Below are 21,470 nucleotides of genomic sequence, written 5' to 3'. Positions count from 1 at the left end.
GGTATTTTGATTGATATTTTTCTCTTCCTTTTTCATTTTTAAAATACTCAGTCCTCAATTCTCACTCTTCTCATTTTGCTCTTTTCCACCTATACAATCTAATTATTACAGATTTCCTTGCAAGTAGTGCTTTTGATGTTTAGTGAAGCAAAAGAGCAAAACATCTTTATAAAAACAGTAACTAAGGGGCTCACAGTTTCCAGGGGCTAGTTCACATTGCTATAGGACTCATGGTATCCAGCAATGAGGACAAAAGGGAACAAGTGAGTCTGTCTGTGCAGGTAGTAAATCTGTCTGGCCTGGCATGGCCAATAGCACTATGCCCAGAATTGCTTCCTTCTGGCCTTAACAAATGCAGAATGTGCTAAGTTTTTTCCTTACTCAGAAATGGGTAGATTCCCCAAGCACAGGGGCAGAACAGTCTTCCTTTCTTTCCATAATAGTTCCAGAAAGGAGACTAGTTTCTCTGAAAAAAAAAAAAAAATCAATCTATATAAAATTTCTAACTCTAATATTTTTAAATAGGAGTCAGGAGTACAGGAAGATATATCCTGACCACACAAACCTGGATTGGTTTATCTTTCTTAAGTTTATACAAAACTTTTTCCATTTTAAAGAATCTTGACAAATGTATGATTTTGCAACACTATGAAGCTCTCAGGAGATTCTGAGGCTCTACTGGTTATGGACCACATCTCAAGTGACACTATTCCAAGACCCTAACCCCTAATCTAATTATGGCAGGCTGATTGCAAGAAACATTTAATATAATTCCTTGTACGAGTCACTAACTTTTCTGGATGAAGATTAAGTAAGGATTACATTTCAAGTGAAAACCCTTATTTGCATAATCCTATTTCTCTCCCATTCATTCATAAGGTAGAAAGGTACATGAGTTAGGAGCCTGGACTTAGGAGCCAGTGGCCTGGAATGATATTCCATGTCTGCCCCTCAACATAGTAGCATGTGGTTTCTTTTCTCATCTACAGAAAATAGCAATGATGAGACCATATTCAACATCATAGGATTAGTGAATTCATTGGATTAGTTAATATATTTAGAACAGTGTCTGCACTTAGGCGCTCAAATGTATGCCACTATTGTTATTTTGTGCAGTGCCAGGGACAGAACTCAGGGCCTCATGCATGCAGTTTACCACTGAGGTAACATCCCTGGGGCCCTCATTGTTATTACTAATTAATTACATCTAGTTAAGCAGATGTAATAAAGTGGAATTAATGGAAAAGCTGCTACTAGAAAAACAAAGACTGCTAACATTACTCAGGAATATGTTACCCAGGTTCTTCACTTCAGCTTCTCCTTTCTGCTGCCAAATTTCTACCTTACCAGCAGAAGGAAAGAGAAAAGAAAGGCAGAAAGACTGAGGGTCATTTCTGTGTTCCGTAGCAGCTCCAGATAAAGGTTGAATGTTATTATTTAGAAAAATCTCTGGTTTCAAAACATGACTATTTCATAAAATATCTCAATCCAACAACATGGAAGAGCTCACCTATAAATAATCATTGGGGCCACAAACTTTAACAAGAAACATCTGAAAACTAGACTGATCACAGAAAATTATCAAATATTAAAAAGGCATCTGATTGTCTAACAAAGTGAAAACGTTTAAATAAGTCTAAATATATCTGTATAATAAGCTATTATATAGACATTAATAATAATGTTTGGAAGAAATTTTAATTATATAGGAAAAATGTTTAAGCTTCTGCATCAGGATTTGCTCTAAACAAGAAACAGAAAGATAAGAAGAAATAAACAAAAAAGGTAACAGGAAGCTTTAGGTTCAAATTTAGAAAAGGAGAGAATCCTTAATTCCAATGTTTATTATATTTAGCATTATAATTAACGTTTTATACCCTACATAGGCCAGGAAACAGAATGTATTGCCACATAGGCTCACTATCTGGGAAAGACAAATAGAAATGGGATGGACAAGAGTTACCTGATGTGTGCATTCTTTCTCTTTAAGCCTCTTTTCTTCTTCCTAGCACCTTTCTTTTTCATTGATCCCCCTTGACCGTGTTTATAAGCAAAACTTAGATGAGAAAAACCTCAAGAAAATGTTTTTATTATTTATGATGCAATAATGAATATAGAAAAAACTCTTAAATGTGAATAGAACAATTTAAGGAAAAGGGAGAAAAGGGAAAATGCCACTGACTATGAAGTCCAAGAAACCAAGTAGATTTCAAGGAAATTGAAAAGAGAGACTCAATGTTTATTTTAGTACTTTGTAGATTTGGACTATGACTTTAATTCCAAAGACAGACTAAGGTCTGAGTTAGGACAAGATATATTCCATGCTTGCATAATTATGTCAAAATGGATTCTACTGTCATGCATAACTCAAAAGAACCCCCCCCCCCAAATGACTAAGGTATAAGAAACTTTGAGCACGAAATACTAAGGAAAAGCTGTAATAATGAGAGGATACATCCAAGTGGCATTGGGTTTTATATAAATTTTAATGAGACCAGTGATAAAATATTATGCAAAGAAGTAAATATAAGTATAGAGAGATGTAAGGAGATAAACATTGGATAGTTTAATTATATCAAGGGTAAATCATGTAAGTTCACTAAAGCAGTCTTTATAAAGCCACTAGGAAATTATTTAGTGAGTAGAATATTAGTTTTTATTTGCAATTAATAAAACATTTATTGGTAATTAATAAGACATTTATTTGTAGAAAAATGGATATTTCTAAAATTCCTGGGGGGTGGTCCCTGAAAATGATTTGTTCCCAGGTATTTTAAATATTCTTCCTTTTTTTTTTTTTTTGTGGTGAGTACCAGGGATTCAACTCATGGACACTCAACCACTGAGTCACATTCCTAGCTGTATAGAGACAGGGACTCACTGAGTTGCTTAGCGCCTCACCAAATTGCTGAGGCTGGCTCTGAACTTGCGATCCTCTTACCTCTGCCTCCTGAGTCGCTGGGATCACAGGAGTGTGTCACCATGCCCAGCCTCTTCTTTTTTTTTTTTTTTTTAATATATATATATTTTTTAGTAGTTGATGGAACTTACTTTCTCTCTCTCTCTCTCTTTCTTTCTTAATATATGGTGCTGAGAATTGAACCTACTGCCTCACACATGCTAGGCAAGCACTCTACCACTGAGCTACACCCTCAACCCCTTAAATATTCTTCTTAAAATATAGTTGTCCCTAACAATTATACCATCCCAATGAAAACAAGGCTTGCTAATAATTAACAAGCACAAGTTCTAATTCCTTTTTGCATACATTCTCAGAAGAAACCATTATTTTTACCAAAAATTGGTTGTTTTATTTTTCACAGTACAGATGAATATAAAAAGATTCTAGGTGTATGAGAATAATAGATAAAACCTGATTAATGAACATATAAATATTTTAATGGAAGAGTAATAAGGAGTCTAAGTAGCAAGGGAAAGCAAAAGTTTCAATGACATTATTCATTAAAATATAATAAATTTCATTAGCACTTATGAATATTAGTCCAAAGTAGTCAGATTAAAAAAAAGTTTAAAACTATATAGAGAGACTATAATAAAGCAAAGAGGATAAGGGAAGAAGAAAAGGTAAAGTTTGGACCCAAACCCTATAAAAATCAGAAGGAGAGAACAATATCTCTACTGATTCAACTATGATACAACTAAGAGTGGGAAAATTGTGTTAATGGTAAATGCTAAAAAATTTTAAGAAGTAATTCTACTTAAAGGAGGATGCTTTCATCTTAGTCCTTCAAGCTCATTTCCCAGGAATTCTCTGGAATCAATCCTAAGTTTACATTAAGATTCTTTGTGAACTGGTTGCAAAGAAGTTCCTAAGGAGTTAGTTAAAAGGCTACCTCTCACTGTTTAAAAGAGGTCAACACAAAAAAAGGTTTTCATAAAGATCAAAATTACTATATTGATTAAACATGTTTAGCAAATTATTTTAATCTGTTTTCTAAAGTTAAAATTTTTGCTTTGTAAAAAATTTAATGTTTGTGCTAAATAACATATTTAACAAATGAATATATTTTCATAATTTTTGTAAATTTTGATTTAAGTAAACCAGTTTTTGAAGCCAAAACCACACTTCACTGAATCTGCAAAGTGAAAACGTCATCCATTTTTTTTTAAATTTTTCTTTTAGTTTATAAATTGTTGACAAAATTCTTCCTTTGGACAGCCAATGCAATTACATATGAAAGAAAAAATAAGTAGTATTCTGATTGCATTTTGCAGCAATCTGAAAATAGATGGGACTGTGTAAGCTTAGATTTTATTAGATTACCATACTGATAATATTATGTGCATAATTCAAATTTATAGATTGGCACTTATACATGAGAGTATCTTTATGAGTAAAACAATATGGTACCAAAAAAAAGGGGTCAACATTAGAAGTCTACTAAATCACAGGCGCTAATGCATATACCATCATCTTAAGGTTATAAATTGTAAGAAGTGTGTTATGCATGATCCCTATTTGTAGTAGTTTGTTCATTCTTCAGTTTAACTAAAACTAATAATCCTTAAACTTGTAAAGTCTGAAGAATCTGACTCTGCACATTTAGGGTTCTATATTAGAGAATTTTACATGATAATGAACTGAGTTCCAAAAAACGTTCTAGGTTTGAAATATAGAAGGGAGAAAGGATGGGAAGGAAAAGGGGAATCATGAACTAAAATCGACTTCTGTATGAGGATGAACCCAACCACTACACATAAAGCTCTAATAATTAAAAAAGATATATATATATATAATATATACATATTATTTATATATATATATATTCATTTTTGATTCTGATTAATGAAACACATTCAATAGCAATTATGACAATTATGATCATTTGAACTTCAGTTAATATCAGTTTACATTTTACAAAGCTTTCATACAAGTTATCTAATTAATTAGTATTTGGTATATGGAATTATATTGGCCATTATAGCACATTTTAATATATACCCTACGTTAGCATTTTAAACCAACTTGATATTTTAGAGTTATTAAAGTAAAAAAATCTGTTTGCCCATAATCTTTTTACAACTGGATACCTTTACAAGAGAATTATCAGATTACATCTTTTTTTAAAAAAATATTATTTTAATTGTCAATGGACTTTATTTATATGTGGTACTAAGAATCGAACCCAGTGCTTCACACATGTAGGCAAGCGCTCCACCACTGAGCCATAACCCCAGCCCATAAGATTGCATCTTAAAATCAAATACAACAATTGTATTTTGAAAACAAAAACACAATTTAGATTTTCTCTATATCCAAGATAATTTTATTTTTAAATAGTCCTTTGTCAGCATATTTTCACAATTTAAGAAAAAATAATTTAATTTCTTATTTAGAATTTTTTCTAATATAGCAATATCAGTTTCAAGAACTTACTTTTTCTATAAAAGGAAATATTCAGAATTCACATTAAGCTTTTATTTATCTATTTTTTTAAATAATTTTTTTAATATTTATTTTTCAGTTTTCGGTGGACACCTTTATTTTATTTTATGTGGTGCTGAGGATCGAACCCAGCGCCCCGCGCATGCCAGGCGAGCGCATTACCCTTGAGCCACATCCCCACCCCCACATTAAACTTTTAAATAGTCTAGGCTCAAACTTTGTAGATGATTCTTTAAAGTAGTAAAATAAGAACACTGCTATTCTACATACTGCACAGAATATAGAAACGACTTAAAAATGCTTCAGTGTGTGCTAAAGTTATTCTCAGAGCCAAACTCCATTATATTAAAAATATTTAAGGAAAAATGACTATTGTTGTAGACAAGTGGTTGCCTCTCAAGGGATGCAGGACTCTCCAATTAAAACAAGCCTTCAAATTAACCTGTAAGTTATATCATGCTGTGGAAATTTACAATATTTGTTAATAGCTTTCCACTAAAGACTACACAGAATCCAGTTTTCTTTCTTCTATTGGAAACCCACTTCTGATAGAATTTTATCCTAAAACAAAAATTTCAGTTATTCCTCATCTTATGACAGGGCAGAAGAAAATTTCAACTCTGATTTTTGACAGAAGCTACTAATGTCATATTTTTCACCTATAGCAGGATGACATTTTGAAAACGAACAGACAACGATTTTCGGTCCATATGAGATACCTGTTCCCTTATTTCTTTCATTTTTTCCAATCTCTTGAGTTTTGTGGCATATTCTTGAACTTCTTTTAATCCAATATCTGTGCAGAGGCGAACCAAGAAACGCAGACCTAAATTGCAAAAAATAGATTTAGGGAAGAACATGCGTATAGTGATAAAAGGCCAACAAATGAACTCAGTCTTCTGGGAAAGAGGTAAAAATGATGAGCACACAGTGTTTCTTTTACTCCTGAAAAATAATTACATGTTACAATTTCTGGACCGCTGGAGAACTGACTCCCTTGGAGGGGATATAATGGATCCTTTCCACTTGCCTTGTCCTTAAACTGTCAGATCCTAGAAGAAACATGGCTCAAAGACACTGCCAGGTGAGAACTCACAAGGCAGATATAACATTTGTTTATGTGCTAAAGGGTAATTCATAAATACATGTAAACAGCTGTAAGGGAGAGTAGGCTACAAAATGCAGACAGTCTGTACATATAATAAAAATAACAATAATAATAAAAATTAGTAATATATGTTCTTTTTATTGTCATTAATTTGTTCTTTTAATAACTACTATTCACATTATGTGCAAAGCAATGGGAATGCAAAAAAAGTCAACATCAAATATATATAAAATAATTAGCAAAGGCTGGAACACCTATGGACATCATTATCCAACATATATATATATGATGCATTCCGCTGTCAGGTATTTAAAAAATAAAAACAATTAAAAAAAAAAAAAAAGAAATGAACACCTAAGAAGTGAGGAATCAGAACATCCCAATACCTTACCTCTGCCTATTTGTTCTTCCTGTTCAGTCCCATAAATGCATCCCTGAGCTTTCTGTGTTTATCATTTCAATGCATAAAACAATGATGAAAACTTCTTTTATCACTTACATACATACATATACTTAATCACCAGTGACATATTATTTAGTTTCACCTGCTATAGGTCTTATGCTATTCTGGGATTTGCTGCCAGGTGTACTTAAGATTGAGTTTACAAAATTTAAAAAGTAAGTAATGAATAACCAAAACCTCAATGATTCTGTTTTTGCATTAATGAGAATGGCTTCTGCCATTTATGGTCTCAATTACCTTAAATATTTTTATTATTTAATTTTAAAATAATTTGTTTCCCTCAATACAACAGCAATGCAGATCATTGTAGAAGATTTTAAAAAATGTAGAGGTATAAAGAACAAAATGAAAGTTTTGTCTTTTACCTGTAGACAAAACAAAACTAAAATATGTATTTTTCCTATACTTTTTCAGTTGCAAAGAGAATAACTTCAGGTTATATTAAAAATAGTTTCTAATATCTGAAGAATATTTTATGATATGCCATAATTTTATTCACTTTTCTGAATGTTGTTTTCAAATTTTTTGAGGCTCTCTTATTTCCTTAAGTTATTAAATAGTGGACTCACTGGCATTCAAACTTTATGATTATTTTTAGGCTCCTGATACATATTACCATTCTGCCTTCCTGAAACTGTATTAACTTCTACTATGAGTAGAATTTTAGAAGTCTAGTTGCTTTTTCTCCCATAAGAGAAGAATGCTGCTCACACAATAGGGAAGCTTGTTATTGTTATATTTTTCCTATCAGTATCTATATTTCAAAGGTATTTTATGATGCCCTCATAAATTAAGAGAAATATAGCATTCTTCTCATTTATACCCTCACCACAACTTTCTTAAATTATATTTTATAATTACCTACATTTAACTCTAGAAAATTTCATTTAGTTAATCTACAGTCAAATTAATTTTGACTCTGACTTGTTCTGATATAAAAGTATTTATTTCCCTTTTTGAGCTTTAAAGTTTGAGTCAGCTTTCCAGAGAGCTCCTACTAAGTTTTCAAAACGACTTTTTGTGGCTGAGGAGAGATGAGTACATTTTCTAGCCCCCATATATCTAAGAATGTCTTTCTGTTGCATTTACATGCAGAGGTAAAGACTGTTCTACTGCCTTAGGTATTTAGTATTTGGTATTTAGTGTGGCTGGTAGCTATCCAAATTATTTTTCTTTGCAGACAGAAGATTTTTTTTTTTTTGGTGGTGGGGGTGCTTATTATAGAATATTTCTTATATTCTGTCTTTGACTTTTGCTTTTATTGCAACTGTTCTGTTTTATTCTTTGTCAGTGCTTCTATTTTTTATATTGTGTCTTCCTGGTCTTCTGAATCTATCCAACTCTTAAATTCTTTAATCTTTTTTCTTTTCTTTTCTCCACATTCTGGGATAAATTATCAGTTTTCCAATTACTAATTTTGATTTTCTACTCTTTACTGCCTTTAGTTAGAATTTAACTATTATACATTTTTAGTTTCCCTATAATCCTTTCTTATATATCATACTGTTAGTATTACCCCCCCCTTTTTTTGTATCAACCTATTTCACCTTAGCCTTTGACTTTCTGCTTGTCTGTTCTTGACTTAGTCTTACCCTTAGCACTGCCAACAGAGAAAAAAAAGAGGGGGCGGGGATTACAAGGGACCAAATATGCATCTTCTCCTAGTTCCTATAATACTTTTTTAAACTCTTTCTCTGGGTTATAAAAATTATTTATATTTCCTTGTTCAATGGCACATTTTTTCATAGTTCCCTGCTGACTTCTCATCCCCTCTCCTTACTTGGGCTGAAATAAGGAGCAATCTATTCCAACCTGTAGTTGCCAACAAAATGTACCTTGGGCTTTGTCCTGTTCTTGGTCTACAAAGATACTGATAAACCGTTCTTGTGCTTTAGTATTCTGTTAAATATTTTCTTGTATGAGAAATGCTCTAGCATTTTTCCAAAGTTAACCCATCTAGCCTGTATGGTAAATTCCATTCCCTCAAACATCTTTTTCCATCACCATGGCTTCTCTGGGCATACTTTCAATTTCTCCTTTTCTACTCGACCATTCCTCTTATCCAACAGAAATGTTCACCTTTTCACATTCTTCAAGAAAATGTTCCCTGGATTCTGCTACATTCTTTAGATTTCATCTTCCATTCTCCTTCAAATATAAATTCCACAAAGTGGTCAATTACTTCAATTTCCACTCACATTTCCAACCCACAGTGATTCTGTTTCTACCGCTACTACTTCTCTGAAGATCTTTCAAAGTCACTGGCTTCCTGCCAATTCTTTTAGTTTTTTACTTCATGAACAACCATGTCTTTTCTTGAAATCCTTCTCCCTTGGCTTATCTTCCTGACTCCCCTTTTCTGTCTCTTTACCATTTCCTCTATTTCACTTAAATGTTAGTGTGCTCCAGGATTCCACTCTTGGTTATTCCATATTTACTTTATGAACTGCCCCTAGGAAGTTTTCTCCTTTTGTAAACCTCAACTGTATCTGTAGATCATTTAAAACTAATCTATAATTCCAGATTACACATTTCTCCTCAGCTTTTACTGCGTTTCTTTCTACGCATTATTGTAACTTTGCTAAAGTTAAATAGAATGGATAAATCTACCTGACATCCGCAATACCTCAAAGAAAATCTACCTTAAACTGACATCATCATTTCCCCTAAAGTCTCTTTTTTCCTCTGCATTTTCTCTCACTTTATCTCCTACTGTCCACATAAATATCCGAGTTATTCTTCTCTTTCTCCTACTTTTACAATTAATCATTTTGACATTATTAAATAACTCTTAAGTACATTTCACCACATCACCCACCAACAACCTCATTGCATTTTGCCCAATTTCTTGCTGTACAATTTAGGTAGGGGATTTGGAAACACAGCTGTTCCTTACACTAATTCTTAGCCAACCCTTCTGCTTTCAGCACCAGTAGACACAACTCCCACTCTTGAATGTCTCCAATTCATGGTATTTCCTGCAGTTCTGTGTTATGAATTGATTTGTTTCTTGTTGAATTTTTCACTGCCTACCTACCCCTGCAGCATTTCTAATCTGCTAATTAGAAAATGTCCTCAAAATTGCCCCAAATTTAATTATATTTTTGTGTTTATAATTTTTGGAAAATGTCTTTTTAGTTTGTTTGTAGTATAAGAAAACATATGTTCCATCTGCTACAGTTTTTGAAATAGGATACATTTTAAAATAGAATCTGCATTCTTAAATCTCCTTGTTCTTCTTAATGCTATTTTTCTACCTGGAATGCCCGTTTCTGCCTTACCTCCTTGGTAAAGCCTCTGTAACCTTCAAAGCTACTTCAAATGTTACTTCCTCTGTGAAACTTAATTATGGAAATTGTCTCCTGATACTGGTAAAATTAAGGGCTCTGTACTTCCACAGCACTTTGGACATTTTTCAATTAACTGTTATACTATATCAGACAACTGACTATCAGTGAATCCTAGGAAGCCAAAATCAAGACTTAACATAAATTGTATTCCTAGCACATAAAAAATAGCTGATAAAAATTTGGGGGAAATGAATGAATGAATAAAGAAACAGGGAAGGCTTAAAGCTAACACACACTAATTTAAAAATATTATTGAGAATATAAGGGGCTGAGGATGTGGCTCAAGTGGTAGTGCGCTCGCCTAGCATGCGTGAGGCACTGGGTTCGATTCTCAGCACCACATTAAAAAAAACAAAATAAAGAGAATACATATTATAACAGAAGAACACAAAAAACATACTTAACACATTAAATTTATATGCTGATGACCCCCAACTTTAAGTGACCAAATAACAGATCCTCGTGGCTATCTAAGAGGTAGGTCAAACATAACATGTTTAATACAAGCTGAATTTTTTCTCTAAATCTTGCTCCTTCTCCAGTTTTCCATCTCAGTGAATAGGGGCTCTACCCTTCCAGTTGCCCACTTCTAGATCTATGGGGTTATCCTTGACTTCTCTACCCACTGATCCCTCTCTCTCATATTACATCCAAACGGCCAGAAAATGCTGTCACCAATACCTTCCAAACACATTCAGAGTTTGACCAACTTTCATCATCTCCACTCTTATCATTTGAGTCCAAGCTAATACTTTCAGTTCTCATGTGAATCTGCCCACCCCAGTTTATTCTCCAGACAGCAGCTGAAATGATCTTTTGATCTGGACCTAAAGTACAGGAGGGTGAGTTAATCCTACTTTTAGTGATGCTCTGTGAAGTCATATTACATTTCTGGTCCAAATTCTCCATGGTTTATCATTTCCCTAAAAATACACCCTGAAGTCTTGATATGAGGCCTGAGAGGACCCTGTAGAAAACACAAATTATCTTCTACTTTCTTGTAGAAAATACACATTACCTGTTAAGATAAGTGTATACACAGGCAATTATTTAAACATATATCCTGTCTGTTCATACAGCCCACCTCCTCTGACTCATCCTTCTGCTCTTCCATAACAAGGTCCACTGTGCTCTGACCAATTCCAAGTCTTAGTGTCTTGCTTCCTTCTATCTTTTCATGTCTGCTCAAATGCTACCCTGGGCATCTGAAAGATCTCCCCTGATCACCCTGTCTAAAACACTAGCTTTTCCCATATTTCTACCTACTTACCTGTGTTTCCTTCACAGCACTTATGACTACTAAATAAATAATCTTATTGTCTTTCTTTTCCCACTAGAATACAAACCACGACACCAAGGATTTCAGTCCATTTTGTTTTATGCCACATCAACAGTGCTAGTAGAATGGTGTCTAGAATACAGTAGTCACTCAAGAATTTGTACATAAATAACCAGTTTATGACCATTAAAGTATTGCAAAGTATCAAGACTAAAATAATTTAAAATGTCCACATACTACTATAAAAATTGCCTTTGTATACACTTATATTAACAGGTAATTTGTATTTTCTATAAGAAAGTAGAAGGTAGTTTGTGTTTTCTTTTTTTTTAATATTTATTTTTTAGTTGTAGTTGAATATAATACCTTTATTTCACTTATTTATTTTTGTGTGGTGCTGAGAATCGAACCTAGGTCCCGCATGTACAAGGCAAGTGCTCTACCACTGAGCCACAACCCCAGCCCCTGGTAATTTGTATTTTCTACAAATAACACACAACTGTTTCTCTTATCTGCCTAAGTTCCAAAGAGTGTGTCTTAGGATATTTAATGTAAAATAAAAATCATTTATTTTGGTGAATGTCCTATGAAATGTAGAATACCACCTGCAGTCTATAGAACAGGCCAATTTTTGAGTGAAGAATATATTTTAAAACTAAATTATCCTGTTTGGTTCATTTGAAACTACTCAGCTAAAAATAAGACATGCTACAGGTATCAATATAATTTTTCTAAAGCTACAGTTAAGATAGTCTATTGATAACACTTGTATTGAAAACTGTATAGGCCAAAATCATGTTGAACATTTCTTATGGCATATAATCTTTCATTTAATTTTTAGAGTAATTCTGAAATTCTCTATAAAGGAAAAATCTTGGCTTTGCTTAAAGGTATTCCCTGCCCGGACCCTGTGCAGAAGGGCTGTGGCTACAGCAGTAGTTTTCATCTGGCAGCAGTTTTGCTCCTCAGGGGACATTTGGCCTTGTTTGAAGATTTTCAGTTTTCATAACTGGGGATGAAAGTGCTATCACATCTGGTTCATAGAGGTCACGGATGCTGTCAAAAATCCTAAAATCTACTGGATGGCTTCTCATAACCCAGAATTATACAATCTCAAATGTCTGAAGTGCTAGGCTGAGAAACTCTTCAGCCTGCCAGACTGTTGAGCTGCTCCATTTTTATAGCACTATCACTGCTATCACGCTCTCTCTTGTGTAATCTCTAAAGCACCAGTTCTCTAGTGTAACAGAGATACCATCAAAAGCCTACCAACAAAGAAAAGCACAGGACCAGAGAGATTCTCAACAGAGTTCTACCAGACCTTCAAAGAAGAACTAACACCAATCTTCTTCAAATTACTTCATGAAACAGAAAAGGAGGGAATCCTTCCAAACTCATTCTATGAAGCTAGTATCACCCTGATATCAAAATCAAAGACACATCAAAGGAAAGAAAACTTCAGACTAATATCCCCAAAAAACATAGATGCAAAAATACTGGCAAATCGCATACAAAAATATATTTTAAAAAATAGTGTACCATGATTAAATGGGGTTCATCCCAGGATGCAAAGTTGGTTCAACATACAGAAATCAATAAATGTAATTCATCACATCAATAGACTTAAAGCATCACATAATTTTATATCTTAATAGATACAGACAAAGCATAACAAATTACAGCATCCATTCATGTTCAAAACACTAGAAAAACTAGGGATAGTAGGAAGATACCTTAACATTGTAAAAGCTATATATGTTAAATCCCAGGCCAACATCATTATAAATGGAGAAAAATGGAAAGAATTCCCTCTAAAAATAGGATGCCCTCTTTCAGTACTTCTATTCAACATAGTCCTTGAAACTCTAGCCAGAGCAATAAGGCAAAAGAAAGAAATTAAAGGGATACAAATAGAAAAGAAGAACTCAAACTATCTCTATTTGCCAATGACATGATTCTATATTTAGAAGACCCCCCAAAAAAAAACTCCACAAGAAAATTTCTAGAAATCATAAATGAATTCAGCAAAGTAGCAAGATATAAAATTAGCACCCACAAATCAATTGCATTCCTATACATTAGCGACAAATCAACTGAAAGAGAAATTTGGAAAACTATCCCATTCACAATAGCCTCAAAAAAATATTTGGAAATCAATATAACAAAAGAGGTGAAAGACCTCCACAATGAAAACTACAGAATGCTAAAGAAAGAAATTGAAGAAGACCTTAGAAGATAAGATGGAAAGATCTCTCATGTCCTTTGATAGACAGAATTAATATTGTCAAAATGGCCATACTACCAAAAATGCTATACAGATTTAATGCAATTCCCATTTAAATTTCAATGATGCTCTTTGTAGAAATAGAAAAAGCAGTCATGAAATTCAGTTGGAAAAATAAGAGGACCAGAATAGCCAAAGCAATCCTTAGTGAGAAAAATGAAGCAGGAGGTATGACAATACCAGACCTTAAATGATACTACAGAGCTATAGTAATAAAACAGCATGGTATTGGCATCAAAACAGACATAAAGACCAATGGTACAGAATAGAAGACATAAAGATAAACCCATATAAATACAGTTATTGAATACTAGAAAAAGGCACCATAAACATCCATTGGAGGAAGATACCCTCTTCCACAAATGGTGCTAGGAAAACTGGAAATCCATGTGCAGCAAAATGAAATTAAACCCCTATCTCTCACCATGCACAAAAACTCAACTCAAAGTGGATCAAGGACTTAGGCATTAGAATCAAAGACCCTGCATCCACTAGAAGAAAATGCAGGTTCAACTCTCCATCATGTTGACTTAGGAATAGAATTCCTCAACAAGACTTCTAAAGTACAAGAAGAAAAATCAAGATCAATAAATGGGATGGAATCAAACTAAAAAGCTTCTTAATAACAAAGGAAATGATCAAGAATGTGAAGAGAGAGCCTATAGAATGGGAGAAAAATCTTTGCACTTGCACCTCAGAACAATAATCTCCAGGATATATAAAGAATTAAAAAACCTAATACCCCAAACCAAATAACCCAATCAATAAATGTGCAAAGGAACTGAACAGATACTTCACAGAAGAAGACATATAATCGGTCAACAAATATATTTTAAAAAGTTCAACATCTCTAGCAATTAGAGAAATGCAAATTAAAACTACACTGAGATTTTTATCTCATTCCAGTCAGAATGGCAATTATCAAGAACACAAGTAACAGTAAATGTTGGTGAGGATGTGGGGAAAAAGGTGCTGGTGAGACTGCAAATTGGTACTACACAATGGAATATCACTCAGCCATAAACAAGAATGAAATGATGGTATTTGCTGGTAAATGGATGGAACTGGAGACTATCATGCTAAGTGAAAATAAGCCAACTCCCCAAACCAAAAGCCAATGTTCTCTCTGAGAAAGTTGGAAAACTATCCCATTCACAAAGATATATGGATGCTAACCACAATAAAGGTGGGGAGGGAAGAATAGAAGTTTATTGGATTAAATAAAGGGGAAGGAAGGGAAGAGGAGGGGATGGGAATAGGAAAGACAGTAGAATGAATGGGATATAACTCTTCTATGTTCATATATGAATACATGACCAATGTAACTCCACATCATGTACAACCACAAGAATTGGAAGTTATACTCCATATATATATATATATATATATATATATATATATATATATATATATAAAATATGTCAAAATGCACTCTTGTCATGTATATCTAAAAAGAACAACAACAACAAAGAATCACATCAAATGCTTTTAAAAAGAAAATTAAGGTAAAAAAAATGTCATTTAGGTATGTCACTGCATACCTAAATGACAATCTGAAGGTAGGAAACTAGAAGTCTGTACTTTCAAAGAATTCTACAAGTAATTTCCTTGTAGCCTGCTTCCTGATTGGCATGCAGCTATGAATTTATAAACCTACTTCTAAATAGCCTTAAAGAATACCTTGATCCTGCACCATTACCAAAGATCACAGCTGAGCTATCTACTGCAGAGCTAATAAAAGCTAAAATAAAAGACACATGGAGAAATATAATTAAGGGACATGCAGAATGTCTATTTAATCCTTGATTCAGTCTGGGTCATCAGAAAACTCGGTTCAGGACAGATTTATTTCTATTAAACTGTAATGTGCCTTTTTGTATTCATTGTCAGTAAAGGAAAAAATTAAAAGTAGTCTTTTCAAACATGTTGTTTCATTTGATGCAGATGTTTTTGAAGTATTTACTGTATCTTTCGATGACTATCTGCTACATGTCTTGGTGTCTCAAGTACAATTAAGAATTGAAAGTTTTCTTCTCAAGGAACTAGTTTTTACTTCTTCATAAAATAATATTATATAACTAACTCTTTTCTTTCCTTTGTGTACAAGGCAATTCAGGGCAAAAAATACAGTTCAATGAGTACACACAGTAAATGAATTTAGGTATTTTCTCTTTTTCTTTATCCTGATTTTGTTGTTATTGTTGTAATACTTCACATTATCATAAAGTTTGCATGAAATCTATTGTGTAACATGATGAGAAATCAATGAATATTTTCTACAAATCTAATTTACCGCTGAGAAATAAAATATTGAAATAATATTTTAAAATTAAAAGCAACAGGGCTGGCGTGGTGGCTCAGTGGCAGAGCGCTTGCCTCATACATGTGAGGTGCTGGGTTCGATCCTCAGCACCACATGAAAATAAACAAAATAAAGATATTGTGTCCATCTATAAATAAAAAAAATTTTTTAAAAATTAAAAGTAACATTAAAAATCATTTGCTATCAGCATCAACAAGACTATTAATGTTCTATTTTCATAAACTCTAAAAGTATTTTTTCAACCTCAAAACATCATATATGAAAATGAACAGTTAAAATGCCACAGTTTATAAACTTTAAAAATTCAATAAGTTAAAATTTATTCTTAAAAAATTTTATAAAACTTGAGATATTTTATTACTGAAGAGAATTCAGTATTCTATTAAAAAATCTATCAATAATTAAATTCTATAAAAATACATATTTACATAGTCAAATTTTCTGATTCTATGAAAACATTAAATACATGTATCAGAAAACACAGGTGACACTTTTGTATGTAATTACTTCAGCAAATGTAATTTTATATTAGAACTAAAATATGAGACCGATCTTGTGCCTTCAAAGTTATAAAATGTAAGATCACTTACATTCAACATTTTCAGGAAATTTTCTGTGAATATCTTTGTAAGTATCTAATGCTTTTTGGTAGTTACCTATAAATAAAAAAATATAATACATTAGCAAATTATACAAATCAATAGGATTTGGCAAAATATTAATTTTAATCTAATATGCTTGCACACCTTTGTGGTTTGGCAGAAAGCCTTCATATTTGCCACAGGCTATACACATTCTTACTATAACTTGTGAGAGAAAAATGTACAGATAAAATAAATTTAAAAAGGGCTAGAGCAAAAGCAAATGGGTAATGGTTGGAACTTATTTTACTTCTTAAAATAAATATTTTAGTGGCTAAAATTAAGATCCATTCAATTTCTGAAAAAGGAATTTTCCAGATGAACAACTGATAAATTTAAAAATAATTTGTGATAAACTAAAAGTAATTTCAATGTCATTATCTAGTAGGAAAAGGTAATTTTTTTTAAAACATTGAAAAGTCTACTGAAAGCAATTTTTTCATAATAAAAAATGTGGCTTCGTGTAGCAGTAATAAATAGGAAAAATGAGTTTAGGTCAAAGATCTTTCCCAAAATCTCACCAAATAAGTTAAAAATCTCTCTGGGCTTCACTGTGTAAGACAAATGGCTATTCTAATTTTTGAAAAGTTGTTGTGAGATCTAAATGAAATAGGGATAGGAGACATGTAGCATATAGCAAATTCTTAATAAATGTATGCTGTTTCTTCTAACCTTGCACTTCAATAACTCAAGCAGTCAGAAGAGCTTGTTTTCGTACATTTTACATGACTGACATTGAAATGAATCTAGACAACTGGAAACTCACACTGATATAAATAAAACGTATATAGTACAGTCAAATTGTATATCCAGTAGGATTATAGTAATGTTATAGATCAAGCCCTATACTGGAGTGTGTATAAAATATTCTCTGGTGCCATACTGAAGGTGCTCAAAGATAAAGACACTTCCTACAAAACTGAGTGAGAATACACAGTCAACACTTTCACAATTTGTGTTTCCTTTGAATTGAAGACTATCTTTACCTGGGTCATTTTTATATTCTATAAGAGCGATTATAAATTTGTTAACATCAATCTCCTAGCTTAATTTCAGATATTTTAAGCAAAGTCATTCACTTCACAGTTATTCTAAAATTATTGTCATCTCTATCCTTCAGGACAAGTGGTATCAGCACAGAATGTAATAAAAGCAGTAGCAGAAAATATAAACCAAGATATCTAGTGATCTTAGGTATTAAAAAGTGTCTAGTTCTATTTCTGAGTTTTCCTTAAGCTTTTCAGATGTGAGATACTTTTCCTATTATAAATTTGGGTGAATACACATGGCATTTGAGAATCATGTGAATAGAAAACGAAAATATAAAAAGAATCTGGGGCTTGGGCTGTAGCTCAGTGGCAGAATACTTGCCTAGCACATGTGAGGTTGCCTAACTGGGTTTGATCCTTAGCACCACATAAAAATAAATAAATAGAAGGCATTCCGTCCATCTACAACTACAAAGAAAAATTTAAAAAATATAAAAAGAATCCTTATTTTTCTGTAGCTAACTTGTGAAAACGATTACATGTAATTTTGAGAACTAATCCATTTTTAATACAGGTATTGGAATACATAATTAATATCTACTTTGCAGGGGCTGGGAAGTAGCTCAGTGGCAGAGGCCGTGGGCTCAACCCCCAATACTGTAAAAACAAAAAGAAAAACAATACCTACTTTGTAATATGCAGTAATTACTGTGTTTTTCATATAATGCTTAATTACGTATAGTTATTTAAAAAGCTAGTGTTTTTAAAAAACATGCAACTTGAACACATTTATATGCATAATTAACTGAAGGAAGGAAAGAAGCAAAATAAATAAAAAATGAATAAAGTAAAAATATTTACCACTTCTTCTAAAACAACTAGCTACCATCAGCTGCCATTTCACTTGTGTAGGCCTACAAAAGAAATAATAAATTAGCTGAAATTAGAGATGAAACAAATATAATTTGAGACGTTCAGTTTTATAAACCTTTATATCTGTACTTTCAATTACTTTTTGACCTTGTTATTTGATCATTGTTATTACTGAAAATGGAAGATATATAGTTCTTTCATTAAAGCTCGTTACATTTACATTATAACATCTAAATTTAAGAGCCTTTCAAAGTTCATTATTTCATGCTTTATTTAGATATTCTTACGAACCACTTAACCTACTTAGTTAAAAAACATTTCATTCTGTTGTAAACATGACCATCATTTTTGCCATAATCTTTAATCATAACATTTAAGCTTACAAATTTAATACCTAAGGGTCAATTTTTGATCTTATGTTTGAATAATCAAGCTTAAACCAAAAGAGAGAGCAAAGGAGGAAGGAGGGCATGGGGAAGTATTAAGGAATGAAATCAACCAAAATTACACTATATCTATATATGATTATATCACAATGAATCTCATATATATAATTATAAAGCACTAATGAAAAAATAATTAACTGAAGGGACACCAGTAGAATAGAGCAAGAGGATCAGGGGAAGGGAGGAAGAAAGGGAAAGGTGGGTACCAGGGAATCAGATTGATCAAATTATGTTATATGCATATACAAATATGTTAAAATGAATCTTGCTATTAGGTATAATTATAATGCACCAATAAAAAAATAAAAAGACAGCAAAATAGGATACTATATTTCTTTATTTTCCCTTAAAAAGGAATAATTTTTTTCTCTAAAATAAATACCTATAGGATTTCTATAAATAAATACCTGACAACTGTTAAAAATACCTAAGAATGAAGAGATTTTAAGACATAAAAACCCAGGAAACATTTTAATGCTCCTCTTACTTTTTTGAATATCCATTCTACTTACCTGATGGCTTCAAAAACAGCCTCATTCCCTACTCAATTTGATGGCAAACTTTCCAGCTTTGGAATCAGATAAATCTGGGTTTAAATCACAGCACTGCTACTTGGGCAAATTATTTAACTTCAAACCCACTGCCTACACACCCACCTACTATGATCTAAATAAAATATATATCTAACCATATTACTTCCCTCCTTAAAATCTGTCACCTCCTCCACCCACATGTTAAATCCAAGATTCTAACCCAATTTATCTACTTTCTAGTCATTTTCTGCTTCTCCAACTCGTCTTCTACCTTGCCTTGTCTAACATTTCAGGCCACTGAAAATCCAAGGAGGAGCATTTGCTACACTCTTGGTCTTTGTGTATACCAGCACCTCTACTTGGAGGCTTATTCCAACTTCTACACTCTTCCCTGACAGGATGGATTGACTGGTTTATGTATTCCCAAAACACTCTAAAATCTCTCAGCAGTGCTTTAATCATACTGTTTTATTAATATGTGTATTTCTGAATACTAATGTTATCCTTCTTCTTCTATAAATGTAACCACTATTCTGACTTCTAACACTGTTAACTTGGTCAGTTTTTGAACTTTAAATGAATTAAATTATACAGAATGCATCCTTTTATAAATAGCTAAATTATTAAAATATAATTTACATAGCACACAATTAAAGTAGACAACATAATAGTTTTAGTATGTTCCATTAACTTTTCAAAATTATAACTATATACAACATAAAATTTGCCATTTTAACTATTTTTAGGTGTACAGTGGCATTAATTACATTCACAATGGTGTACAAACACCACCACTATCAATTCCTAAAACATTTTTCCCCCCATGATACTGGGAATTGAACCCAGTTTTGCCATTGAGCTATATCCTCAGTCCTTTTTATTTTTAAATTTGAGACAGGCTGACCTCAAACTTGGGACCTTACTCCTGCCTCAGTCTCCCAAGTTGCGAGATTATAGACATTTGCAACCGTGCTCAGCTCCAAAACATGTTTTGACATGACACAAACTCTGTAATGCTTAAGCAGGCACGTTTCATCCTCCTCCTCCCAGTTCCTGGTAATTTCGAATCTCTTTTCTGTGTCTGTGCATTTACCCTAATCTTAGACACTTCATACAAGTGAAATCATAGAGCATTACTTCTTTTGTGTTTGGCTTCACTCACTTAGCACAGTGTTTTAAGGTCTTTCTACATTATAGTAAAAATCACAGCATCCTTCTTTTTTATAGTAGAATAATATTCCATTGCACATGTATACTGATGCACAGTTGGGTTGTTTCCATCTTTTGACTACTATAATTCATGCTGCTATGCAATATGTATTTGAGTCTCTGCTTCTATTACTCTTGTATATTTACTTGGAAGTAAAATTGCTGGATCATATGGTAAATTCTAAGTTTAGCTTTTTGAAGAACTGCCAAACTGTCTTCTAGAAAACACCATTTATACCAGTAATGAACAAAGGTTTCAGTCTTTCCCCATCCTCCCCATCACTTATTTCCTTTTTGATAATACTACCCTAAAAGGCATGAGGTAGTATCTCATTGTGTTTTTGATTTGCATTTCCCAAATGATTCATTATGGTAAGTATCTTTTCATACGCTTGTATTCTTTATTGGGAGAAATGTCTATTCAAACCCTTTGCTCATTTTAAAAATGTTTTGTTGTTGTTGAGTTGTAGGATCTCTTTATAAATTTTTCATACTAACCCCTTCTCAGGTATATGATTTATAAAGATGTTTCCCACTCTGTAGGTATCTTAACTTTTTTGATTAT

General features: G+C 32.6%; 1 protein-coding gene across 7 annotated transcripts in view; it reads right to left on the bottom strand.

Moving 5' to 3' along the window:
* Window positions 1-21,470, bottom strand: part of Ift88 (intraflagellar transport 88) — a 132,185-nt gene that overhangs the window by 29,184 nt on the left and 81,531 nt on the right. For all 7 annotated transcript variants that reach the window (XM_046447645.2, XM_058580644.1, XM_046447650.2 and 4 more), the window contains 3 exons: window positions 18,706-18,758; window positions 16,805-16,870; window positions 6,127-6,233 (listed from right to left, as the gene is read on the bottom strand). In XM_046447645.2, coding sequence (XP_046303601.1) covers window positions 6,127-6,233; window positions 16,805-16,870; window positions 18,706-18,758 — 226 coding nt within the window. The remainder of the gene's footprint in view (window positions 1-6,126; window positions 6,234-16,804; window positions 16,871-18,705; window positions 18,759-21,470) is intronic.

Source organism: Marmota monax, unplaced genomic scaffold (genome assembly GCF_021218885.2).
Source record: "Marmota monax isolate L192 unplaced genomic scaffold, Marmota_monax_Labrador192_F-V1.1 WCK01_AAM20220418_F8-fsc00043, whole genome shotgun sequence".
In the NCBI taxonomy this organism is placed as follows: domain Eukaryota; kingdom Metazoa; phylum Chordata; class Mammalia; order Rodentia; family Sciuridae; genus Marmota; species Marmota monax.
Note: the sequence above shows the minus strand (reverse complement) of the source record. Positions and strands in the feature narration are given on the sequence as shown.